Source organism: Pempheris klunzingeri, chromosome 21, assembly GCF_042242105.1.
Source record: "Pempheris klunzingeri isolate RE-2024b chromosome 21, fPemKlu1.hap1, whole genome shotgun sequence".
In the NCBI taxonomy this organism is placed as follows: domain Eukaryota; kingdom Metazoa; phylum Chordata; class Actinopteri; order Acropomatiformes; family Pempheridae; genus Pempheris; species Pempheris klunzingeri.
The window spans coordinates 11,684,895-11,707,736 of NC_092032.1; the positions used below are offsets into that span (position 1 = coordinate 11,684,895).

Genomic DNA, 22,842 nt, shown 5'->3' on the forward strand with positions numbered 1-22,842 from the left:
ATTCCACTTTTCTACATCTGTCGTGCATTGATGTGGGTGTTGTCAAAAACAGCATTCCTGTCCAGACTACTGTAATGCCTGTGTCTGTTCAGAGAGGAGGGGGTTGGAGGCATCACGGAGTGTTTGGGGTCTGTTGTACAGTAATTGGGTGTAAAACAGGTGGCGCACTGTTGACACTGGAGAGAAGCATGTGAAAAATGTGCTGCTGCCATGCAATCACAAAAGGAAAAGGCTGGCAGTTGACTTAGACATTTAATCACTGTGTTGGGCGATAAGTAGAGGATCAAACGGAGGCACGGAAAGCCTAGAATAACACGGAGAGCCACCTAAAGCTCCACACAGGGATTCCTGGTGGAGCCGGGCCAAGGCACTGACAGAGCTGCTAGCTGGTTATCACACTGGCTTTGGGGTGCAGAGGTATAAGCGAACAGGAAGCAGAGGGTTCAGGGGCTTAATGGGCTCTAAAAGTCCTCATGAACACAACTCCCTTATTGTTTTCTGAACTCATTATTTTCTTCCTCTCCACGTGGGACATTCTTTTCTTTTCTTCTGGTCAACTTTGGTTTATGATGGCACTATAATAGGATGCTCACTGGGACGCCCTGCTGTTCTGTTTGTGAGCAAAATACAACAGAAAAAATACATGGATTACAGCTACTTTGCTAAGAGTCTGAACTGCATGATTTGTCTGAAGATGGACCAGCGGACAGCACAGCACACCTGACAGTGGCATGAAGACTCTCAGGTGTTCCATCCAAACAAGGAAAGAGCTGAGTGTCCTCTTCAAAGGACCTGAGTTGAGCTCACTGGAAGAATGAGCCTGTTGTTCTGGGGTGATGAAGATGAGTTACTTGATACAGTTCATGTCTCCACAGACAACAACATCGCTTTAAATGTTAAGACACATACTTTGGCATCGATAAACATGTGTACATAAATTCACGGTTTACTAAAGATTACCCCCCTGAGCGCACAGTGCGCAACTTAGATCCAGTTACCAACTTCGCTGACACCGGGCCACGTGACTCAGGTCCTCCTCATTTTAAAAACGAGCTGCTACCCTGCGATTCCCTCCAGAGCTTCAAAGAGGTGGTAAATGCTTCCCCTGCGCCAGATGACCGACTTTCGCACCTTTTGCGCCTTCTGTGTCAGAGGGACAACTGCTGCAGAGCGCAGCGAAAAGTGACTTTACCAAATCTGCTGATGGTGCGCTGGACCGAGTCCTGTGAGTCGTGCTCACATTTCTGCTCTGATAAATCGGCGTGCATCCTGCAGACTAGCCCCATCGGTATCTTCCGCCTTTGATCTGCTGGCCAAGGATGGTACCGGACCATAGGAGCGCATTTCGCGCCTCCGTTTTACTGGCTTGTGTGATAATCTGCAGTAACGTGCTATGTCCCGTCGGTGCCTATCTCTACAACAACCGCTACGCAGGGTGAGTAAAGACCCCCATTCATTTGAGGGGCTCACCAGAGCCTGGTGTCGGCTACTGGCGCTCAGTTTGCAGGAACGGCGCACTGTGGCTCTCAGAAGTTTTGTGCAGAGATTATCAAGAGACGGGCTTTATCTTCTGTTGTGAGAGGAGAGAATGAACAAAGAAAGTCTTCATGCTCAGCATCTTTCTAATCGTTTTGGGACATGTTTCCTGCCTGAGACAAAATATTACGTTTTTAGTTTACTCCAAACTGATATTGTTGTCTGATGGCATTTGGATAAGACTGTGCCTGTTATGCCTTGCTGCTCTGAGGCATTCAGATCGCTCCTGATAGGCACAGATGACAGTGGGGATGCTTTCAGCAGCAGCCTGTCAAACTGCTCAGAGTATTCATTTCAAAAATTATAGCTGTGAGATGGCAGCAACTCCTCTTGTAGCAGTGTGTTTCTATAATCACAAGACAGAACAAATTTGCTACAACTGTCATTTTTTTTGTCAAAACTCCTGGCATACCAGTCTGTCTGCATGTTGTTTTATGTGGGGCAGCCTAGACCCTAAAAGTAGTTACACTCAAGATTTCACCTTGAATGTGAAATTAAGGGAGAGGTTGGACAAATAGGTGGTTACCAATGGGACCATCTGGAGCTGAACATCCTTAGTAATTTGTGTAAACATGTAGAAGGCATGACTGAGGCATGTAAGGATTTATGGTGTTTTTCAAAAAAAGCTTTTGATGTAATTCAGCAGAGGCAGAGGGGGACCACCTCTGCTGGAAACCCCCCCATCGTCTGTCTCAAGCAACATATATATTTTGGATTTGCTCCAAAAAATTGCATACCCCACAGCACCTCTGCTCTGACAAAAATAATCTAAAAAAAGAAGACAAAACACATCATACCATTCACTATGCTCTTGACATTATTTAACACCAAGATTTGGACGATGTTGAATGTAATTGGACTGGAAATGGAGAAATGATGACAGCATTACATTACAAAACACTACTGAAAGTCAACGTTATAGTTTAAGAGACAGATCTGAAAAGCAAATTGCTTCCATCTCGGAGAGAGGACTCCTGTGGGAATCAACAGGCTGACAGCATAAGGACAGCTTTAGCTCAGAAAGCCCCGCAGCTGGTCGATGGGAAGCAAAAAGGGCCTTTACTGGGCCGACGCTGCAACAAAAAAGTCTGTCATCTTTGAGACTAAAGAAACTGTTCAATTTGGGCTACAGTAGAGCTCTAGGGTGCTACTTTACTTTCCCACAGACTTGTGCTGTGTGCACTGGTGAAAACAAAAAAAAATCCCAAGCCCTGTTGATTACATAGAGAAACACATATTTCTCTGATATTTCAGACAGAGAGAATGTATAACACTACAAGCTTATTATTGAAGTTTGAATATATTTTTTGACAATATTTTTTGAAGTCCATCTTCTATCACTGCCGTCGCCAAGGAAATGGGCTGTTTTTTGGCAGCGTGTTGTGGTCACTGAAATGTGGGGTGGCCACTCACATGGGACACCCCGGACCCTTTTGTTCCACAAACCTCAGAGTGGCCTACTGCCACTTTTGTTCAGGGGGCCCAACATCCTGTGTGGCAGATTGTAAAAAAGTTCTTTGAAATTAGCGAAAGGTTCGAGAGGAAGACACCAAGAGAGAAAGAAAGAGGTAAAAAAAACATAAACATACAACCTGGCAGACACAAAGGTAACCGGGCGGGCACAGACAGTCTATAATTAAGAGACCATAATGATTTATTGGCAGTGAGTTTGCTTTAGGGTCAATCCAAGGAACTGTGATCTGCAGAGTAAAAGCAACACTATGTGAAATTCATGATGAGGATAAAGAGAATCTTTGTTTCGTAGCAAGGTGATATGAATGATGTGGTTTGCCGATTGTGTTTGAAAGTCTCTCAAGCCTCTCAATCTGCTCCCAGTTTTAGTTTCAGTTATCTTCCAAGGCCAACGTGTGAGGAATTATATTACTATACAGTGTTTTTATACAGAATTACGCTGTTGACTAAAACTACTCTCTTCTTTATTCCTGTTAAACAAAATTGAAACAAGAACTCAAAATCAGCAAAAGCACAGATCTTTTCTCAGCCTTCACATTACAGTATTATAGTATAGAATGATGCATTTTCTGTGTATAAACATCGCATGCAGTTGTTGTCTCCTCATTTGTATTTATATATATAGAGATGGAGAAATGGGTGGTTCCTCTTTTAGAGTTCTATAGACAACAGGGTCAAACCCCAGTCAAATAATCTGTGTGAGACATCATTATAGGATTATATTTCATTGTTTCCAGCTCTGCAGGTACCACCTTGAAGACAATCATGTACTGACATGTACTGTGGAGAGTTTAATACACCTGTATGTATGTATGTATGTATGTTTGTATGTCTGATAGCTAGAAATAGTGCCGATTCTTAAATGTGTCTTCTTCTTTTTACATGTCATAACTTCCTGCTTTTAGAAATTTTTCTGAATCCTCAAACCTTCTGATTACATATACAGGTGTGTTTCACTTCTATCCACAGTACATGTCAGCAGTATATGATTGATGTATGAACAGTATGAAAATGTGAAACAGCTGCTGCTACTGTATCTGCCAAATAATAGTTCCAGGTGCTACCTGCAGAGCGGGAAACAATGAAATATAATCCTATAATGATGTCCCACACAGATTATTTGACTGGGGTTTGACCCTGTCATCTATTGAAGAGGAACCACCCATTTCACCATCAAACATCTGCTATTGTGAGTGTCACCTTCAATCAGCACAAAAGGACGGTGCATTACCTGTGAATTCATGGCCCAAATGTTTTTGAAATGATGTGCACTCAGGGAAAATTGATCCAAGCGGTGTTTCAGTGAATTTTACTGCCGTAAAAACCTTTTGGAGCACTTTGATCCGAGTTGTAAGCCGACACTAGAAGAGCCCTCTCGTTTTTGCAGTGATCAAGTCTTCAGAATAACCCCGAGTAATGACGAGGAGGTCCAAGTGCTCAAGAAAATTCTGGGACATATGAAGGTTAGTGCATATTTTTCCTTAAATTTCCTTCGCACACATACACATGCTAACTATTCTGATTTATATTTAAGACTCTGTGATCCCTGTGAGTGATATATCTGAATAATTTGTGTCTTTTTCTTCCTGAAATGTCATATTAAACACAATGTACCATCTGTTATTATTCTGCGCACACTTGCCTATGTTCCCCCAGTGGTCTTTCAATGACACTTGAACAGCAGTCACAGACAAAGTGAAGAGTGACTCTGGTGGTAAAGGGGGGGGTGGGGGGGGGGGGGGGTGTGATGTGACAGAGGGCTGGGGACAGGAAAACAAAGAGACAAGGAGCAGCCAAGTGTGGTCTATCTATCAGTTGGGACATATTCACTGTCTGAAAGACGGAGATACTGTCGATAGGATGCTTTGTATTTGTTGCAGGGAGAAAGCCCAGGAGAGGGATACAAGGAAGGAAAGAGGAAGGAAAAAACAAGTTTTTTTCTTTATAATGGCACTGAATCTTTGGGAAATAAATGAACATGTGTTTCAAAGACACTGAAATTAAGGGGGAAACCCTGGAGGACACGAAGGCCATGCCTCTTTTCCCATACTCATTTGGGAGTAATTACCCAGCAGCCTCAGGAGCATGGCCAACCTTCCTTTACACATTGTTTTAGTTTGCAAATACACAGCAGAGATTGTTCTGTGGCATGTCAAGCACGATAGAATTATGGATATCCATATTCAGCAAATAGTCAAAGAACTGCTTTGAATAATTGATTAAACAGTTGATTTAACTAAAAATCTGTTTTCCAGTATCATTATTCCTCTGTGCATGAATGGTGCACTTAGAGGAATTGTGCTTATTAAAGATCAAAGAATATTTGTGAATATTAGTGTGATCATTTTCCGGTAATAACCAATGACATAGATCAAAGACAACAACAAAAAACTCTGATTGTTGAAGAACCTAACAGGGCTAAGACAAGGCAGCCTTATACTCTAAATCAAACTAAATCCACAAATCATCATCCAGTGTGTCTGATTTTGGAAAAATGTAAATGAAATACTATTAAAAACATATGTATATTTAAAACAGAATCAATTTAGTGATTCTACCTGTAAATCCTTTAACTAACTTCAATACTAAGCTATGTGTTGAGTACTAATGGAATACATTAGTTCAATCTGTGGTTACATAAGATGGTTATAACAGCTGGAGTATCTCTGTCCATACTGTGCATAAAAGTCCATGCATCAATACCACCACTAGCAGGTCAATTCTGTCCCTATATGCCATCTCCTCTATATTTTTTCTCTTAATTTTAGCACCCATCAAGACTTGCATTCTTCAGTAAAAACGTTTCCACATTTTAACATTGATTCCAGTATTTTACAGCTTTGTATTTAATACACTAACTATATGAAGAAGTCAGTGATTTTCCACCAGAATCGTATTGGCGTATTGCAGCGAGGAGAGGACTTTAAAACAGAATTTAGATCTGCTGCTGAAAGGACACAGCCATGCTTTTTGTGTGACAACATAAGGCCTTTCAGAGCATCTCACGGTCTATTTTATGTTATGTTTTTATGTTATTCTTTTATTTAATTTCCCAGGATGATAGATTCCCGGAAAGAACAATCTAATCTGGTATTCATTTTAAGGAAGTTAGAGACAAAGCTCTGTGACAGTTGTTTTAGAGTCAAGTTAGGTTTTTTGAGTTTATATGTAATTGTTTATGTTCAGAGCAAAAGACAGCATCATTGAACAGTGAACTAAAACATTTCAGAGACTTTCTTTGGGTGGGTTGCAGAATTGTAATCCTTAATCTGTGGCCTGTTTCTTCAGTCTGGTTTGGTCTGCTTGGGTTGTATTTGTGCGGCTAGATGCCTCATCAACATATATTGATGTGATGTGTTTGGGCTCAGGTCAAGCTGTCATTTAGTTGTCCAAAAACAAATACAGCTCTGAGCAGGGAAAGAACAGAAGAAGGCAAAAGAGGATTCAGTAAAGGTTTATGATTTGCGGTGAGGAATACCAGGAGAGAGCCAGACTGCTGGCTGGAGTTTTATGTATGTACGGGCAGTGGACACGGTGCTCCAAGGTCAACCGAGGCAGTGGTAGCTACTGTTTAGACAGCTGTGGACTTGTGTTTTCAGTAGCTTAGCCACACTGCCATGCCTCCAGTGCCAGAGTCAAACTTTTCAGCCTCAGACTGGGCATGAGGTCAAATCATCAACAACTACTGTACGCTACAAAATGCAGGAGAATCAATAATCAGCTCCATCATCAACAAAACATTTCTTCAAGTAATGGTCCAAATCCAAGATTTTAAAATCTGGTTTGGCTATGCTCTGTGGCTGATCAGCACAACATTTAACCTATAACCCTGAAAGGTTTTACCTTTGGTTGGTAATTCATGAAGAAAATTTCAGCACACACAGATATTTTTCCATTTCCAGAAGCACCAACAACACTTTAGAATACACTGAAGCACCCTAAATGGAGAATAGTATGAGCTGTGAGTCTGATCTACACAAAGTATCTGCATCAACAGATATTGTAAGTTTAAAGTAAACCTCTCAGTCATACAGCTGAACTCTGGGCTTGCTTAGAGAAGTAACAGCGGCTCCTGAATGCACCCAGTAAAACAAACACCTTCACCAAAGCGATAAACTATCAAGATAAGATATTTTTACATGTTGGATTTTCACAAAAAGTTAATGATTACTTTTGTGCGTCATTCCTCCTGGAGAACATGTTTATGACTGTACCTGAAACGGTGACATGAGACGTTGCCTGATAATTTCAATTTCAACTAATAACGATAATAAGAAGAATCATTTCAGATCTGCTCAATGGCCTTTAGAGTTAGGTGAAAAATCTCAGTGCCAACTTCTTAAAATCTACGTTGATGACTTTAGTCGGCTTGTTTTGTCTGACAAACACTCCTGAACTCAAAGATGTTTAGTTTATTCTCACATTAAGACAAAGACAAGAGGCAATCGGTGCTGGAATTATATATTATGTTTGGTTCTTTTGTTCAGCAAGTGATTCAAAAGTTGAATTGGTACTCAAAATAGTCAAAGACTATGTCACTGTTGATCAGCCAAACTATTAATCAGCAAAATGTTTCAGAGACTAAACTGAAATTAATAGAAATCTCCAGTGGTCCCATGTTGTCTTTAGGGAGAAAGGACAAAGAATTAGTGACTGTCTTATCAAAGGCATTAAATCTGGCTTAAATCTGTGAAACAGATGTACCAATATCTTGATAAAATCACCAGGGCTGCTGTCATTGCGTCCTATAAATGACTCCATTACTTAATGCCTGCAGAGCATATTTCTGAAGATGACATCATCATTAGAGTCTGTCTGTCCTGCTGTAGACGGAGACAGACAGACTGAGCCCATCTTGTTAAAATTCACAATTAAACTGAGCTATATAGTATTTCACGACTGAAAGGATTTGCTCTTTAATCAGTTCATCCCCACTTCTTATCGATGCACAGTCAGTGTATCTTAAAGGTTTTGGTAGATTTGTTTGATTGAAAAATAAACGTAAATGTAAAGTTGTAAAGACACTTTATTACCTAACTCTGCTTTGACCACACTGTTAAAGGATTAGTTTGACATTTTTAGAAAATTTGTAGTGAGTTATATAAACACAGTAAATATGAAGCAGGAGACAGCAGTTAGCTTGAGGACTTGAAACACGGGGAAATAACTTCCCGGGACTAAATCACCGCTCTTGGCCAGGAAATAATCTGACACATCAACCCTCTGGTAAAACTACAACTTGCTGTTTTTGTACAGATTGAACAAAGAAGATATAAAGTGTTAATTAGTGAGTTTCAGAGGCGCTGGTAGGTGTATTTTCTTGCCTTTGAACAGAGCCTGAGCAGCTGCTGGGTGTAGCTTCATATTTACTGTACAGACATAACAGTTGTCTTGATCCTCTGTGGCTGTGAAGTGTGTCAAACAGCTGGTGAGATTCAGCCAACGCACGATGGGTTGACATAATACATGTTCACTAACAACTAACAACTATGCTTTACTCTGGTGCACTTTTTCTTGTTTTCTTTGACATATAAACACTTAGCTGCAGCTTCATCTCATCTGCCTTAAGGAAATCCAACTATTTTTATTGAACTATAACTTTTCCCTTCTTGTCCTGCCTGTTCCAGTTTTACATCAACCAAAACAACACAAATTCAATTTATAGTTCTGTATACAAAAAAGAAGAATCACATAAACAATCAGGAGAAAAAGGATTTACAAAGCAGACAAAGAATGCATCTTTAGGGCTTGTTAATACAGCTATAAAAATTTAAATTGAGAGAATTGTTTGTGAAGGGTTGTGTTATCTCAGGGACATTTAAGTGCCTTTTAGGCATATATGTGTTTTGATTTGTTTGGTTAACAGAGGAGCAGTGCCGAGCATGTTGGTTACTTAGCATTTGGAAACACCATAAAAGTGCGGCGGTTTATACTCAAGGGCACCAAACATTCCAGCTGAGGATTTTCGACCCCTCTGGCTCTAAACAAAGTTAAATTAATCTTGTATGCATTCTGTAAACCATTAAACCAATTGACACATTAACAAACATGTGTGCCAGCCTGCATGTCTCTGCCCCCCAATGCTACAGGACAAATGAAAGCCAGCTGAGGACGTTCACACACGTCTTCAAACGCAGAAACTCTGCATATGCAGCTTTCTCTTCGCAGTGGCTAATGTGTGCATCATTTGTACACAAGTGCTTTCATATTTGCCATAAAATACTCTCTTTTTCTTCCTTTTAGCTTCTCTCCCTCTGTGTTATTTTATCAGTTACCACATGGTGTCTGTGTTTGTATAACTTGCTAGAATAGCCAATGGGCTGTCTGTTTCAACTAAAGCTAACAGACCTGACTATCACTGCTTGATAACAGGCGCTGAAAGACAGGGTTTTTATTGATAATACAAGGTCAAATTGTAGAGAGCGAAGCAGAGGGAGAGGCATTTGACTGCAGGTTGTTAATGGGACACATCAGAGTGTATTTTGCCCCATTAACGCCATGGAGTCATCAACATTCCCCTGATTTAGCCTGTTGCTTGAAGATAGAGACTAAAGGAATATTAAACTGTCTCACCAAAATGATCTCATCGCCAAATGCTTGGTGCTGTTTTAAACACAGTTATTTTTCTGAAACATAGTTTAGTTTAGTTGACAGTATACACGTATACATGAGTTATTTCCACTGTGGGTTTTGATGTTAAAAGTAAATGCTGGGATGCACTCATCTGATATGCTGGATCATACCTGAGCAATACAGATCTTGTTAAGTGGGTATCAGCAAAAACATAACAGATCCACATTAGATTCTTGTCCAGTGTTGTTATAAAATTCACAATTGGTTACACTCTCTCAGTCACTTGCACCACAGTAGTGCCTTTCTTTATGTTACTTTATTCTGAAATGATTCCATTTATTTCCTGGAAGTATGGTATAAATTTAGGTTTTCAAAAAATCAATCAGATTACTCTGTTTTGGCAGAAATCCTAATTTGAGCCATCAGAATTGGCATCGGTAGAGAAAAAGTTGGATTGGTACATCCCTAGTGATGTGGAGAGGCAGCAACATACATCCTTAATCAATAAATTAACACAGTTAGACAAAAGAGGATGAATATTTGATCACATTTTCTTTTGGCCAAAAACAGGCATTCCTGTCAGATTATTTTTGTCCATGAACAGTTTCTCAATTGATTTTCCTGACATGATATATTGAAATTGCAATTTCAAATGACCGTGGTAAATTATTGAATTTTCTTAACCCACTTCTGCCCGTCATTATTAAATCCATGCTGACTGTTTGTGTCTCTGTCGCCCCTGATCTAATATATTTGTCCTGTTTCTTTAGGTGGACTTCTGGCAGCCCAACAGTGCCACTCTAATCTGTCAGAATGCCACTGTGGATGTCCACGTAAAACGCAATGACACGCAAGGTTTGCGCGCATGCTTAAAGCAGGAACATATCGATTATCGGTAAGATTTTGTTGAGCAACAGTCATAACTACAGAGACATACTACAGTAGACAGACATCCTGGTTTGAATCCTCTCACACACATTTGATAATCTTGTTAGCAGACATCTGTTATCCAAAGAACGTTGCAATTACCCAGCTTTCCTCAGCTAGAATATATGATTTGCACATGCAGACTTGGCCATAGTTTACATGCAAAAGCCTTTGGGAGAAGCTGGGACACACAAGAAACACACCCATTACATCAGAGCCCCTGTCCCAATCTGTTCCCTTTCATCTCTCTACCCCATCCCTCATCAAAATTAACGCTGAAATGATGGAGGTTTATCAAAGCAGCCGCAGCCACAGCTAGAATTCCATTGTCATCTCTGTCCTAAGGGAGGAATTACAGATCTGAGGATGAGGGGGTTTTTTCTACACCGTGTTGATTGACTGAGGATCTTTCAAAAATGGTTTACGCTGCAGGAGACAGTCTTTGGTACATGGTTGGGTTTTGAGGGAATGAGGCATCAACAATCATTTTACTCTGAGGAAATAAGCCAGCTTTTTTTAGTATTACTGAGATAGTTATGGATAGACGTGTACATACAAGGGCCTTTATGAGGAAATGTATTTTAAGAGAGTCTGACTGCCCATATAGCTTCTGTGAAAATAGATCACATCGTCTGTTTTAGGTTGTAGTAGGATGTGAAGCGTCTGATCAGACCCGAGAGCAGTCTGTAAACAGATAATGATGATAATTACATTGTCATCTAATCGACAACACATTTCATGTACTGATGGACAACTAGTATCATTTGTGCTGTCAAACAAGGCGAGTACTGATAAAAAAAAAACTGTCTTGGACGTTGGTGAAGAAGAGGATGAGTTAGAGCAATTGCATTATTGGTTTTAGGATTGAGCCAACAATAAATCCAGGACCCCTGACCCACTAGTTCACACCAGTCCACCAGACTGCTGTCAGACATATATCATATTCATCTACAAAGCATTGGCACTGTAGTCAAAGCCCAAGCTTTACCAGCTTTTCAAATGTAAAGACTTGCTGCTGTTCTTTGGCTTATATATCAATGTAAACTGCGTATCGTTGGGCTTTGGACTTTTGAACATAGAACTAAAAATGCTTATGACCCCCTCTCCTCCGTTCTGTCATAGTTGTAATTGCCTTGTAATTTTGCATTTGCATTGTATTGCTATTATTTACAGTCCTTGGATTATTTCAATAGACTCGAATACATTAATAAACTACAGACTCGCCGGATTGTTATAGTGAAAGAACCCCTTTTATAAGGATTAACTTCAGCCCTGGTGGTTTACTATGACTTTATCATTGGCTCACTCACTCACTCACTTATTACTCACGGACTGGAAATATTGTTTTACTTAGTAAGTAAGAGGTGGATAAACAGCAGCAAAGCACCAAACAGGCAGCCCAAAGGTGTTTATCAATGGCTTATTACTGATCTACAAAGCACTAGTAAATGATTTATTGAGCAATAATAGTATTTGTAATTACAAGTTATAAAGCTTTTTAAAGTATCCTTTTTTAGAAAGTGGTGCCAATATACATATATAAAAAAATGTATCCTTCTATTAAAACAATATTCTCCAGGGCGCACATGCTAGTCAAAGACTGTACTCACATGTTTTAATGTCACTGGTGAGGATGCTGCAGTGGTTCGTGTCATATCATGTCTGTCTAACTCCCACTCTTCCCTTTGCAGCGTGTTTATCTCAAATCTACAGAAGGAAATTGAAAAGCAGACGGGATATCGCTCCTCTCGCAAGCGGAGGTCAGAGTCTCAGTATGACTACGAGGTTTACCACTCTCTGGAAGAGGTAGATGTGAAGCCCACCATCTACCGGCCTATCTCTCACTCTCCTCTGCTCTCTATTCAACAGACTCAGACACACACACACACACACACACACAAAGCAAACAAACATCCTGTGCGAGGTGCTCTCAAACTCCCAATTACCCATTCCACAGGTCTCTCTCTCCCACTGCTTCGTGCTCTCACACACAGAGACACACACACACACACACTACTTCAGACACTTCACAGCTTCAGAGTGTTTATTTTCCCAGGTCGATCAGGCTCCTGGTTCATGAGTCTGTCAGGCCCTATGAAGATGCATGAATTCCACACACAGGTCCTGATAGCCTTCACAAATCTGTAGCACTCTTTGAAACACACACTTACCTACTCATGACAAAGACACAACCCCAAATGCACATACTCCACAACCACACATACACATGTATGCATATTATAGTACATGCAAATATATCCTAAAAATCTCTTAGTCACTCTAACTTTGTAAGCAAATCTTTTGTATGACATTCACTCTTCTACATTATTTTCTGTCCTTCAGATCCAGCGCTGGATGTTTGAGATGAACAGGACTCACACGGACCTGGTTGACATGTTCTCCATTGGGAAGTCATACGAGGGAAGGCCGCTTTATGTGCTTCAGGTAGGAGACACACACATGAAACAGGTGCATGCACATGCATGCTCATGGTACTCTAATGCTGACAGAGCTTGTCTCCTTTCAGCTGGGAAAGAGAAGTCGGCATCAGAAGAAAGCTGTGTGGATCGATTGCGGCGTCCATGCCAGAGAGTGGATAGGACCTGCCTTCTGCCAGTGGTTTGTCAAAGAGGTAGTTTTTCTACTCTGTGAATTAAAATATTAAAAGACTATTTGGCCTTTATGCATTGTTTGCATTAGCACATGTGTCAACAGTCTCTTAATGGGAACACGTATCTAAATGATAGCACGTAGCAGGCAGTCTGTGGTGTTTTGTCTCTGGGGTCTTGAGCAAAATGTGAGCATCTGTTCAATGTCATGCACAGTTATGCAACTACCTAAGCTGTTGAACATAACCCAGACGTTTGCACAAGTTCCCCCACACTCTTAAAATCTTAGTTAGTACCCTCTGAAGTGAGGACGGTACCAGACCAGAGCCCAATATTAACTGCAAGAACCTTTTATGGCCCGTTTTATACTACTTATATGCCAGATGAGTGGGATTTGTGACACACGAGTGCCAAAACGTTAAGATGATTAAAGGAAAGCCTATGAATATCAATTTAGAGCCACAGCCACAATATAAGGAACTCCTGTTTGATAAACCTCAACTGACAAGTACCTTAGAAATTTCAAATATTCCTTTATTAGTCCCTTGACGGGGACATTTACATGCTTAAAGAAAACTGAGAAATGCTTCAGACTCTATTAATCAAAAGAACTGATGTTGTGGAGAAACTAACTGCTTCAACATGTGCCACTATAAAGTAGCAGATTCTAAATCTTAGCTTGTCTAGGCTTTATTGGACCCTACCATTTACAAAATAGTGTTTTTTTTTGTTGTACTCTACAGTCATTCTGTTGTCAGACACAGCTTGAAATGCCCTCCAGTATAATGAGTTGTTTATGACTTATCACTGAGAGCCAAACTAAAATACATGACTAATTCACTTTCAGTTCAGCAGGGAATTCTTCAAAGAGGGATAAAGTAGGAATAAGAAATGAGTGAATGAGGGAGGGAAAAGACAAATAACAGCAATAAATCAAAAACAAAAATGAAAAAGGCAAGATAAGAAAACAAGGGAAACAACTGACACAGGAAAACAGTCAGAGATGCTCCACTTGGCTCAAATACGCCCATGACCAAACGTGTGCCCTAAAATGGGGGTGTAATGTAGTGTAGTAACTAATGTTGGCCACTGGAGGTCAGGGTGCCATCTTTGTTAAAGGCTTAAGCATATTAACCTTGGCCCCAGTCTGATTAAAGAGCAGGTGTAAGCAGCATTAACCCAGTGCCCCGATCTCCTCACGCCAATCTACATCTACAGAGTATCAACCTGCTGCAGTGCATTTAAACAACACTTACAGCAATCATGCATGAGATAATAATATAATGAATATGTGTCATCGGTTTAGTGTGCTCTATAATTATACTGTTTTATATTCTAATTTAAGGCCATCAACACATACCAGTATGACTCTGTGATGAGACGCCTGCTTAACCAGCTCAACTTCTACATCATGCCTGTCTTCAATGTGGATGGATATCACTTCAGCTGGACCACGGTACTATGGGTCTTTCCACATACACAATACTAATAAATCTAACGGCTAAGTCAGAATTTTTGAGAGGGGGACACCCCTCTCAACTCCCTTTATTTTGTTTAAGACACATGTTGGAATAAAAACTGGTAACACATTACTCCTACTCACATATTTTGGATATTTTCAGGGCACTATACTGAATATTTTGCGTCCGAATGGATCAGAACGTATACAGAGATTGAACAACTAAGCAGCAGAGAGATTACAATGTGATTTTTGTCATTATGCAGTCCTGATGTCTGTATCTTTGTATAGTGCAGTGAAAACAATGCCTTTGAAAAATGCCCCTCAATTACTGTCCACATATCTACTGTTAGAGCTGAGTGAGTGACAGATGGATTATTTCAGAGATGGCAGGTTGCTCCATTCGTTTGATAAGCCTGACAGTCAGTGGACATACACAGCGACAGTTTCTTTATTTTTCCCTGTAGGATCGCTTCTGGAGGAAAACACGTTCCAAGAATCACAAGTTCCACTGCAGAGGCGTGGACGCTAACAGGAACTGGAAAGTGAAATGGTGTGGTAAGTTTGATAACACTGAAGTTCAGCTCAAAATCAACGGAATCTCTCTCTCACGTGCAGCACGTCGATGTGCTGCAAATTGGCAAGGCTCTCCTTGTGGTCTGAAGCTGACAGGCTTTTCTGTATTAATCAGTGCAAGCTGTGGATGAAATATTTGCGTGGTGACAAATACTTGTGTTTGATATCATTTAGTCTGTGGTGGAAGGTGGGTGGGGGATTCTGCTGAATCATCACCACTCCAGGAGGACTGTAGCAGAGATATTTGTGGTACAGATGAGATGTGATGTGAGTTGAGAAACGTGGAGAGAAATGGAGGAACCAAGTTTCGCCCTCTTCAAAAGAATATTAGCTCACAAATTGGCTATTTGGGTGCCGAATTTGAAAGCATTTTAGGGGAACCTGCTTTCAGAAAACTATGTATTTGGTAATAAAACTGGAGAGAAAGTGAAATACACTAATATATTTGACGATGATGTCCATGTAGCCATGCAGTATACATTATTAGTGCTTGAGAATATATGAATGATTGAACTTTTACCTGATTACATGAAAGAGACCTCAGTTTATACTTCAGTGATGGATTACTGCAGAGCACAGAAACAGGACATACCCAGTTTTAAGATAACTTTCAGCCCGACTTAAATCCATGCTTATTCAGTTACAATATTGACCAGCACATTGCTTCTACTATTTATAGATATAACTTATTTCTAGAGGACTGTACTCCCAAAGGAGGTCAAATAATGAGAAAAATAATTAAGTCTACACCTGAAATTAAAAATAGAATAATTTATTTCTTTTGGTTGGTCTTTGCAGTGGATTCAATGCATTTTGGAACCTCATTGTTTTTGGCTTCTGTTGTGCTTGGTACTAACTGTGGTGATTTCATACTGTGCCTGCATCACTTTCCCCCACAATATTACTCTCTATGTTGTTGCAATACCTGCTTGGTCACTGCAGCTGGACTGAGTCCAGAATATAAAGAATCGAGACCACAGCGCCTAACTTGTTTCCCTTTGAAAATCTGACAGAAATATGAGCACAATTCCGATTGCTTCATGCAATCTGGTTTGATTAAGTGAATGTCTTATTTCCCTCCCCAGATGAGGGTGCCTCCTCTCATCCTTGTGATGACACCTACTGTGGTCCCTACCCAGAGTCTGAACCTGAAGTCAAGGCCGTCGCCAAGTTCTTGCGAAAGCACAAGAAACGTGTCAAAGCGTATATATCCATCCACGCCTACGCCCAAATGCTGCTTTACCCTTACTCCTACAAGTATGCCACTATTCCCAACTTCGGCTGTGTGGTAAGTCAATCAACAAGTCTTCATACAAGATAATATTCTCATCCTTCACCTTCCAGAGAGCCTGCTGCATGGTTGTATGTTAGAGTTACTTAACTGGAATACCTGGTTATTAAATTTCACTGTGAAGACCTACATAGGATGAGCTGGCCTTGTGCTTTTACTGTCCAGGAGTCAGCAGCTCATAATGCAGTGACAGCCCTGTACTCTGCCTACGGAGTGAGGTACAGATATGGACCTGCTTCCACAACTCTGTGTGAGTGCTGTTCTTTCTTTCTCTTTTATTCTGCTTCATATTTTATAAAATGGTCACATACTTCGTGTGTAACATCTTAATCTGAAGCGTAATATTTAACTAACGCCATTAATAAACTTAAGTGGAGTGAAAAGTGCATTATTTCCCACTGAATTGTTGTGGAGAAGTGGCGTAAAGTAGCTTAAAGTGGAAGTACTCAAGTAAAGTACCTTAGAATTGTACTTAAGTGAAGTACTTGAGCAAATGTGCTTCCCACCACTGATTGTCAGGTGTTTCTATATGTTTGATCACGCAATAAAAAACCAACAAACACTGGCATTGGTGCTGAATTACATTTCTAGATATTATTCCTATAACTAAATAGTGTTGTTTCTTATTCTGTTTGTGTAACTTTTTCACAGATGTCAGCTCAGGCAGCTCTATAGACTGGGCCTACAGAAACGGGATCCCATATGCATTTGCATTTGAGTTGAGGGATACAGGATACTACGGCTTCCTCCTGCCTGAGTCCCTCATCAACCCGACCTGCACTGAGACTATGAGGGCAGTGAAGGCCATCGCATCAGGTCTGCTGAAGAAGTGTGAGACGGACAGGGACAGATTTCCATATATATGACCGTACTGTAGGTCCCTGGAGCTCCACCCATGCAGTTATTATCTCAGCACCTCATATTCCTGTGATATTTCATATTCCTCTCTGATATAATCAGGTGAAGAGCTGAGAAGGACCAGCAGAGCATGACTTTTTTCTTGTTTTTGAGGTTGTTCACCTTATTGTCCTTTCCTGATAAAATATGAACTGATGGTGGTGGGTTTTTGTGCCGATAACCACATATCCTTGAAGTGACCAACCTGTTTATGTACAATAAGATCCCACATACAGTGCCAGAGAGCATCCAGCTGAATCGGTCAGCCATTACGTGTCCCATGCAAACTCAGTGTCCTGAGCTTGAATCTCCTCTCCTCGTTCCCCAAGTTCTGTGTTGCTCCCCCTCACAAAAGAACATGAATAATGCAGACTTCTCCATTATATAAGCTTTTTATAGTCAATGGTGGTCATGTGAGCACTTGTCTTGATACAACAGCACTTTTTTTAAAAGACGATTTTAATGTCTTCCAAAAATGTGTTATGTTAAACAGACTTTTCATAAGAACTGTTTTTACTGAATATTCCCCCATGTATTTTTTATTCTGTTTGCTTTCTATTTTCAAATTAGTACTACCAAGTGCCAGTTTAGATTTTTGACTATAATGTTAACGTATTAATGCCTTTATTACTGCAACATTGTTTGTGTCCATAATATGCTATTACCTGACAAACTTGGGTTTGGTTTAAATTGAGATTTTTTTTGTTTTGATGTTTTTTTTCTATTTGATTTAGACTGAAATTTGGAAAGAATGACCTGTCACTTCAATAGCTCACTGTGTCATTTCTCAGGTATGGATCAATGAGTCAGAAATGTTTACTTTTGACAGCTTATATGCTTAATATGAGATTCTAATAAGTGTATAATGTCTGACTTGAATAAATGTTGTTATGTAACACAGTAAATGTTCATGTTGTCACATTGATCTCATTTTCACATACTTGCCCATAATGCCCATATTGCGATTTGTACATGTTTTGGCAGAGATTTTTGATAACAAACATTATTTTAGTCACGTGACTTTAAGAAAAAACTCACTGAGGTTTGAAATTGCAAAATGATCCAATGAGCTTTAAGCATAGCACTTTTATTCAAGTTCTCCTTTCCAAAAATCCTCCTGTTTTTCTTGCCCAATCTTCGTATACAGCCTCTGATCCTGCAGCTCTGCTCTTATTTATGGATTCAGAAATGGTGGAACCGACACATAAGACATCCCAAAGTGAAAGTGAACTCTGCCGCCCACAACTGCCAAATCTGTGTTGTCAATCTGCCAGATTTGCTGGATGTATTTTCTGTTGGACTTTGCTAAATGTTTCCCAAGGCTGTAAAAGCCAACGTAGCAACACTAAACATGCAGACATGCACAGTCACAAATGAGGGGAAGCATTAGGCAAAGTGATGGTAGGATTAAGTAAACAGGCAGGCCTAGATATTTTCAGCATAATGACAATTATAAATGAGAGGGCACTTTTAATCAGAATATTTCATATTTGTGTTTCACAAGAAATTTCATGAAATGTTTCACTCGTGTGATTGCAGTGTTGTGTACAGTGGAAACTTTAAAGGACTAAGAGGCTCAATGTAGGATTAATCAAACATAAAGAACATGTAGACTCACCACACATACAGGACTGAAACCTACTAACAGGCCTTTTAATGCATCAACCAACAGCTAAATCTGGGTTATTAATGTTTTAAGATTATTTTTAGGGCTTCAATTTTATGATTATATTGCAGAGGAAAAAAATATGCCTTCATTGAAAATTCAATTCCAAGTGGAAAAAAAAGTATTAGATATGGGTGAGGAAGTGAATCAGACGTGTTTGTACCAGTAATATCTCTAAATGCTGGGGTGAAACGTGTCTTTATTTTAAATTATGATCATCTCAGAATAACAGAAAGAAAAAAATCTCCTAAATGTCACACTTGGCAGTTATGTTTGAACATACCTCTCATTTAAAACAAAATACAGATTCATGAAAAAATCACTTATAACTAACACACTATACAGTATTGTGTGCATACATATATATAGATATATATATATATATTTAGCAAGTTAGTGGAAAAGTGACATGTCTCGTGCAGCAAAGAAAATAAATCCTGCACACAATGAAGCAGGGACATGCTTGGTTGTATTCATAACGTGCACATATGAATGCCAGTGAATGTGCATGTGTGTTTAATAAGCCCACAGTCCAGTGCATGAATAAGTGGAGAAGGCTCAGCTGCTCTCTCTCTCTCTCTCTCTCTCTCTCTCTCTCCCTGCTGCCTCACTGCGGCCGTCCTCAAACGTACGTGACGTAGTTTCCTCTCTCCAACATGGCGCAGGAGGCAGGTCGTTAATGGAAATCTGAGGGATTTACCCCACCTTCTGTGTTTATTTATGTTTGTCTGATAGGGGCTCTGCGGCTGACATTTGTAAAGGAATACATCTCCATTCGAGGCGGCTGCAGCCCCCCTTTGGGACCAGGAACACCTCGCCCCAAATTCCGGTGCGACATGTTTGAGGGCAAAAAGACGAAAAACATGTTCCTTACACGAGCTTTGGAAAAGATCCTGGCCGACAAGGAGGTGAAAAAGGCTCACCATTCACAACTGCGCAAAGCCTGCGAGGTGGCACTTGGTAAGTTACGTTGTTGTAGCACCACATTTTTGCTGTCTTGGACTCATTGATTCAGACACGTCATGCACCCTTTCACTTATTAACCGGTTATTCTGCAACAATGTCGCAGTGTTTGGCCACACAGTCTGTCCTCCATTCATTAAACACTGGCTGCTCGTATTATCGCGCTGTCTTGCGTTATAATTCAGCAAAACCTGCGTATTAAATTGACGTGGCACGGGCTCCGTGGACATGATCCCGTATAAAACACGGAAATGGTGCAGGAGGGGTGGGTGTTTGCAACACTGAACCGATGCTGCGAAACTAGTAGCGATGTGAGAACAGGCCGGACGATGGGCAGAAAACAAAGTTGTTAACGACCGTATCCACCCTCAGTATCAGGCTCACCCACCACTACACCTTACACATCCACCCAGTGTAAACTATACCTATATAAGCTGCTTAATTATATGCGTTTAACCCCATAAAGGTGAGGTGTTTGTGTGTCTTCCTGCTACACAAGAGACGTAGCCGTGTCCGTCCAGGGAGTGTTGGGAGACATTTTCTGCCCCCTGTAACATCTTTTATTTATTAACCAGTTTAGTCATTGGATACTCTGGGTTTGTCCTCGGCGTTATTTATGTTGTAAAACTACATGTGAAGTCCGGACAGTGGAAGCAGGAGGTGACAGCTGTCAGTAGCACCGCTATGCTAAAACTACTTCAAGTTGTCGGAAATAAGAAGATAGAATTTCCGGTTAGAAATAAAATAAAGTAATAGTTGAAATACACATAATGCTGACTGAAGTGCCTAAAGAGTGGAAAGTTGAATATGTGTGATAAGTAAATCGTAGTAATTATAGACTTTTTGTTCTTATTCGCATGCTGAATCACTTTAGCGGTTGTAACAGTGATCGCGCTTTTATTTTGAAGGCGACATCACCTAGCGTCCGGTTTTAATTTAACTCTATGTGGAAACTTTATGAAACTGTTTGTTAGCAGGTGTATTTTCCGAAATACGTCCTTTGGGTGATTACTACTAATAAATACACAAAACCGAAATTCACACCGGATCAAAGCACAGAAATCGTTACCTTTATAATACCATAGCCAATGTTTTTTTTTTCCACTTGCCAGACTTTTTTTAATCTGTCCTGTGGCTTGTAACAAGCTGGGTTTTGTCCTGTGGTGGTAATATGACACCACCACAGAAACAATGGGTCCATGTTGTGCAGCAGCCAACCAGCTTACCTGCCCAGTTGCTGCCTTTATCAACTCATTCAGCTGTTGTAGGGTTTTGCAATGGCCTTGAAGGCTAAATACACTGATCACGTTTGTCAAGGCTCGCTCTGGTGTTTTGTACAAACATCTCACCCACACAAATTATATATTCCTTCCCCCACTTGATTGCCTGTAGAGCAGCACACAAAAACTGCACAGAAGACAAGAGGTTAGCCTTTTGTTTATAGAGCGATGCTTTGTCTAGCATGGATTTAAAGGCAAAATACTTTTTTTTTTTATGTAGCACTGCTTCATTCACCTGTGAAGTCAGTATTGTTTCCTTACCTGAGGAACCGCATAAAGATTTGAAATGATGATGTCTTCAGGTGACACTCCTTGTCTAATGTGAGAGAATTAGTCACTCCTGCTATGGGTTTTATTGAAATGTAGGTCATCCAACTGTCTGTCAAAAAATAAAACTATAACTAATAAAAACATCATGGCTACTTACTCCCATATAGCATTGAACTAGTTGGTTTTTATTTACTGTTGAAGGAGCAGCTCCATATTTCTTCTCCAAATGACATCATCACTACAGTCTGTCTCAGTGCTTAAAGTGATTAAAATTCAACAGTTAACACTGAATGCTATTTTAGGGCGTACTTTCCCTTGGAGAAGCAGTATTAGTCATGCAGCCAGTGGTTGTGGGTCTTCTCAGGTGAGCGAAAGAAAGAACAACAATGAGGTAAAGCACCAATTGCTGTGCAGCATTGCGGTGCAAAAATGAACCTGTATCAAATGCGATCATAATTATGTGTCTGCGCCGATTTTAACTTCACACTGAGACACATCCATACACTAAAAACACAATGAAAAGAGAATCTATGCAATGAGCGTGCAGCGCTACAGGAGTAGTGCCTATCAAAAACGACTGGGTGACCCAGTATACTGAGTGACTTACATAATCCCCTCCAGCTCTTGGGGCGCTGAGACATCTCAGAGAGAGTGCCTGTGACAGAGTCTTCTCTTTGCTGTCATTGAAAGTTCTCCCGTTCATTCATTGACTCTGTGCAGAACTAGGTATTGTTTGGATTTTTCCATGTATAACACAAAACGGTATTTTTATTTAGCTTTTCATCCCTTTTTGATCATATTTTGCTGGGAGCGTGCGTCTCTGAGCCACCGGAGTTGCCATGGTTTCTGCGTTTCTGCGTTCTGGAGTCACCAGAATAACTGCTAAACCTGTGTACCTTTGTCTCGATCCATTTCTCATCTTGAGACGAAAATCGAAAAATGAACAGTTTTTCCTATGCTGAAATGAAAATGATCTGATTGAGTTTTAAAAATTGTTTTCTTACTACAGATTTTCATATAGTTTCCATTAGCTTGCATTACACAAAATGCAAAATTTGTGCGATTTTAAATATGAAGAAGTAGCTGAAGCTATAAAGGGTGGGAGAGCTCAAACTACCACTGTCTTTTAAATGGGTCGCTTTTAAGCATCTCATGTGTTAATTAACACTGTACCTTTGCTGCTTAATATTGTATGTATACTTTGTCATTGTAGCCCATTTAGTTTTTAGCCCACCCCCACCCAGGTATAGAGAATTTCTGCAGGGTTTCAATGTATAAGAATGAGGCTACCTTTTCTAGATAATCCACTGTCCTTGCCCTGC

At 40.2% G+C, this 22,842-nt stretch overlaps 2 protein-coding genes across 3 annotated transcripts in view; both read left to right on the top strand.

The window, feature by feature from the left end:
• Positions 1 to 1,319: 1,319 nt before the first annotated feature.
• On the top strand, positions 1,320 to 17,565 carry cpa6 (carboxypeptidase A6). Its single transcript, XM_070853164.1, has 11 exons — positions 1,320 to 1,435; positions 4,397 to 4,472; positions 10,353 to 10,477; positions 12,201 to 12,315; positions 12,853 to 12,954; positions 13,037 to 13,141; positions 14,464 to 14,574; positions 15,045 to 15,135; positions 16,239 to 16,441; positions 16,610 to 16,694; positions 17,096 to 17,565. Exons 1-11 carry the CDS (start codon positions 1,320 to 1,322, stop codon positions 17,308 to 17,310), a joined length of 1,344 nt encoding a protein of 447 aa, XP_070709265.1. The 3' UTR covers positions 17,311 to 17,565.
• Positions 17,566 to 19,671: 2,106 nt separating this feature from the next.
• Positions 19,672 to 22,842, top strand: part of arfgef1 (ADP-ribosylation factor guanine nucleotide-exchange factor 1 (brefeldin A-inhibited)) — a 48,254-nt gene continuing 45,083 nt past the window's right edge. For both annotated transcript variants that reach the window (XM_070852632.1, XM_070852633.1), the window contains exon 1: positions 19,672 to 19,967. In XM_070852632.1, the coding sequence (XP_070708733.1) occupies positions 19,844 to 19,967 (124 nt within the window). In that variant the 5' untranslated portion in view covers positions 19,672 to 19,843. The remainder of the gene's footprint in view (positions 19,968 to 22,842) is intronic.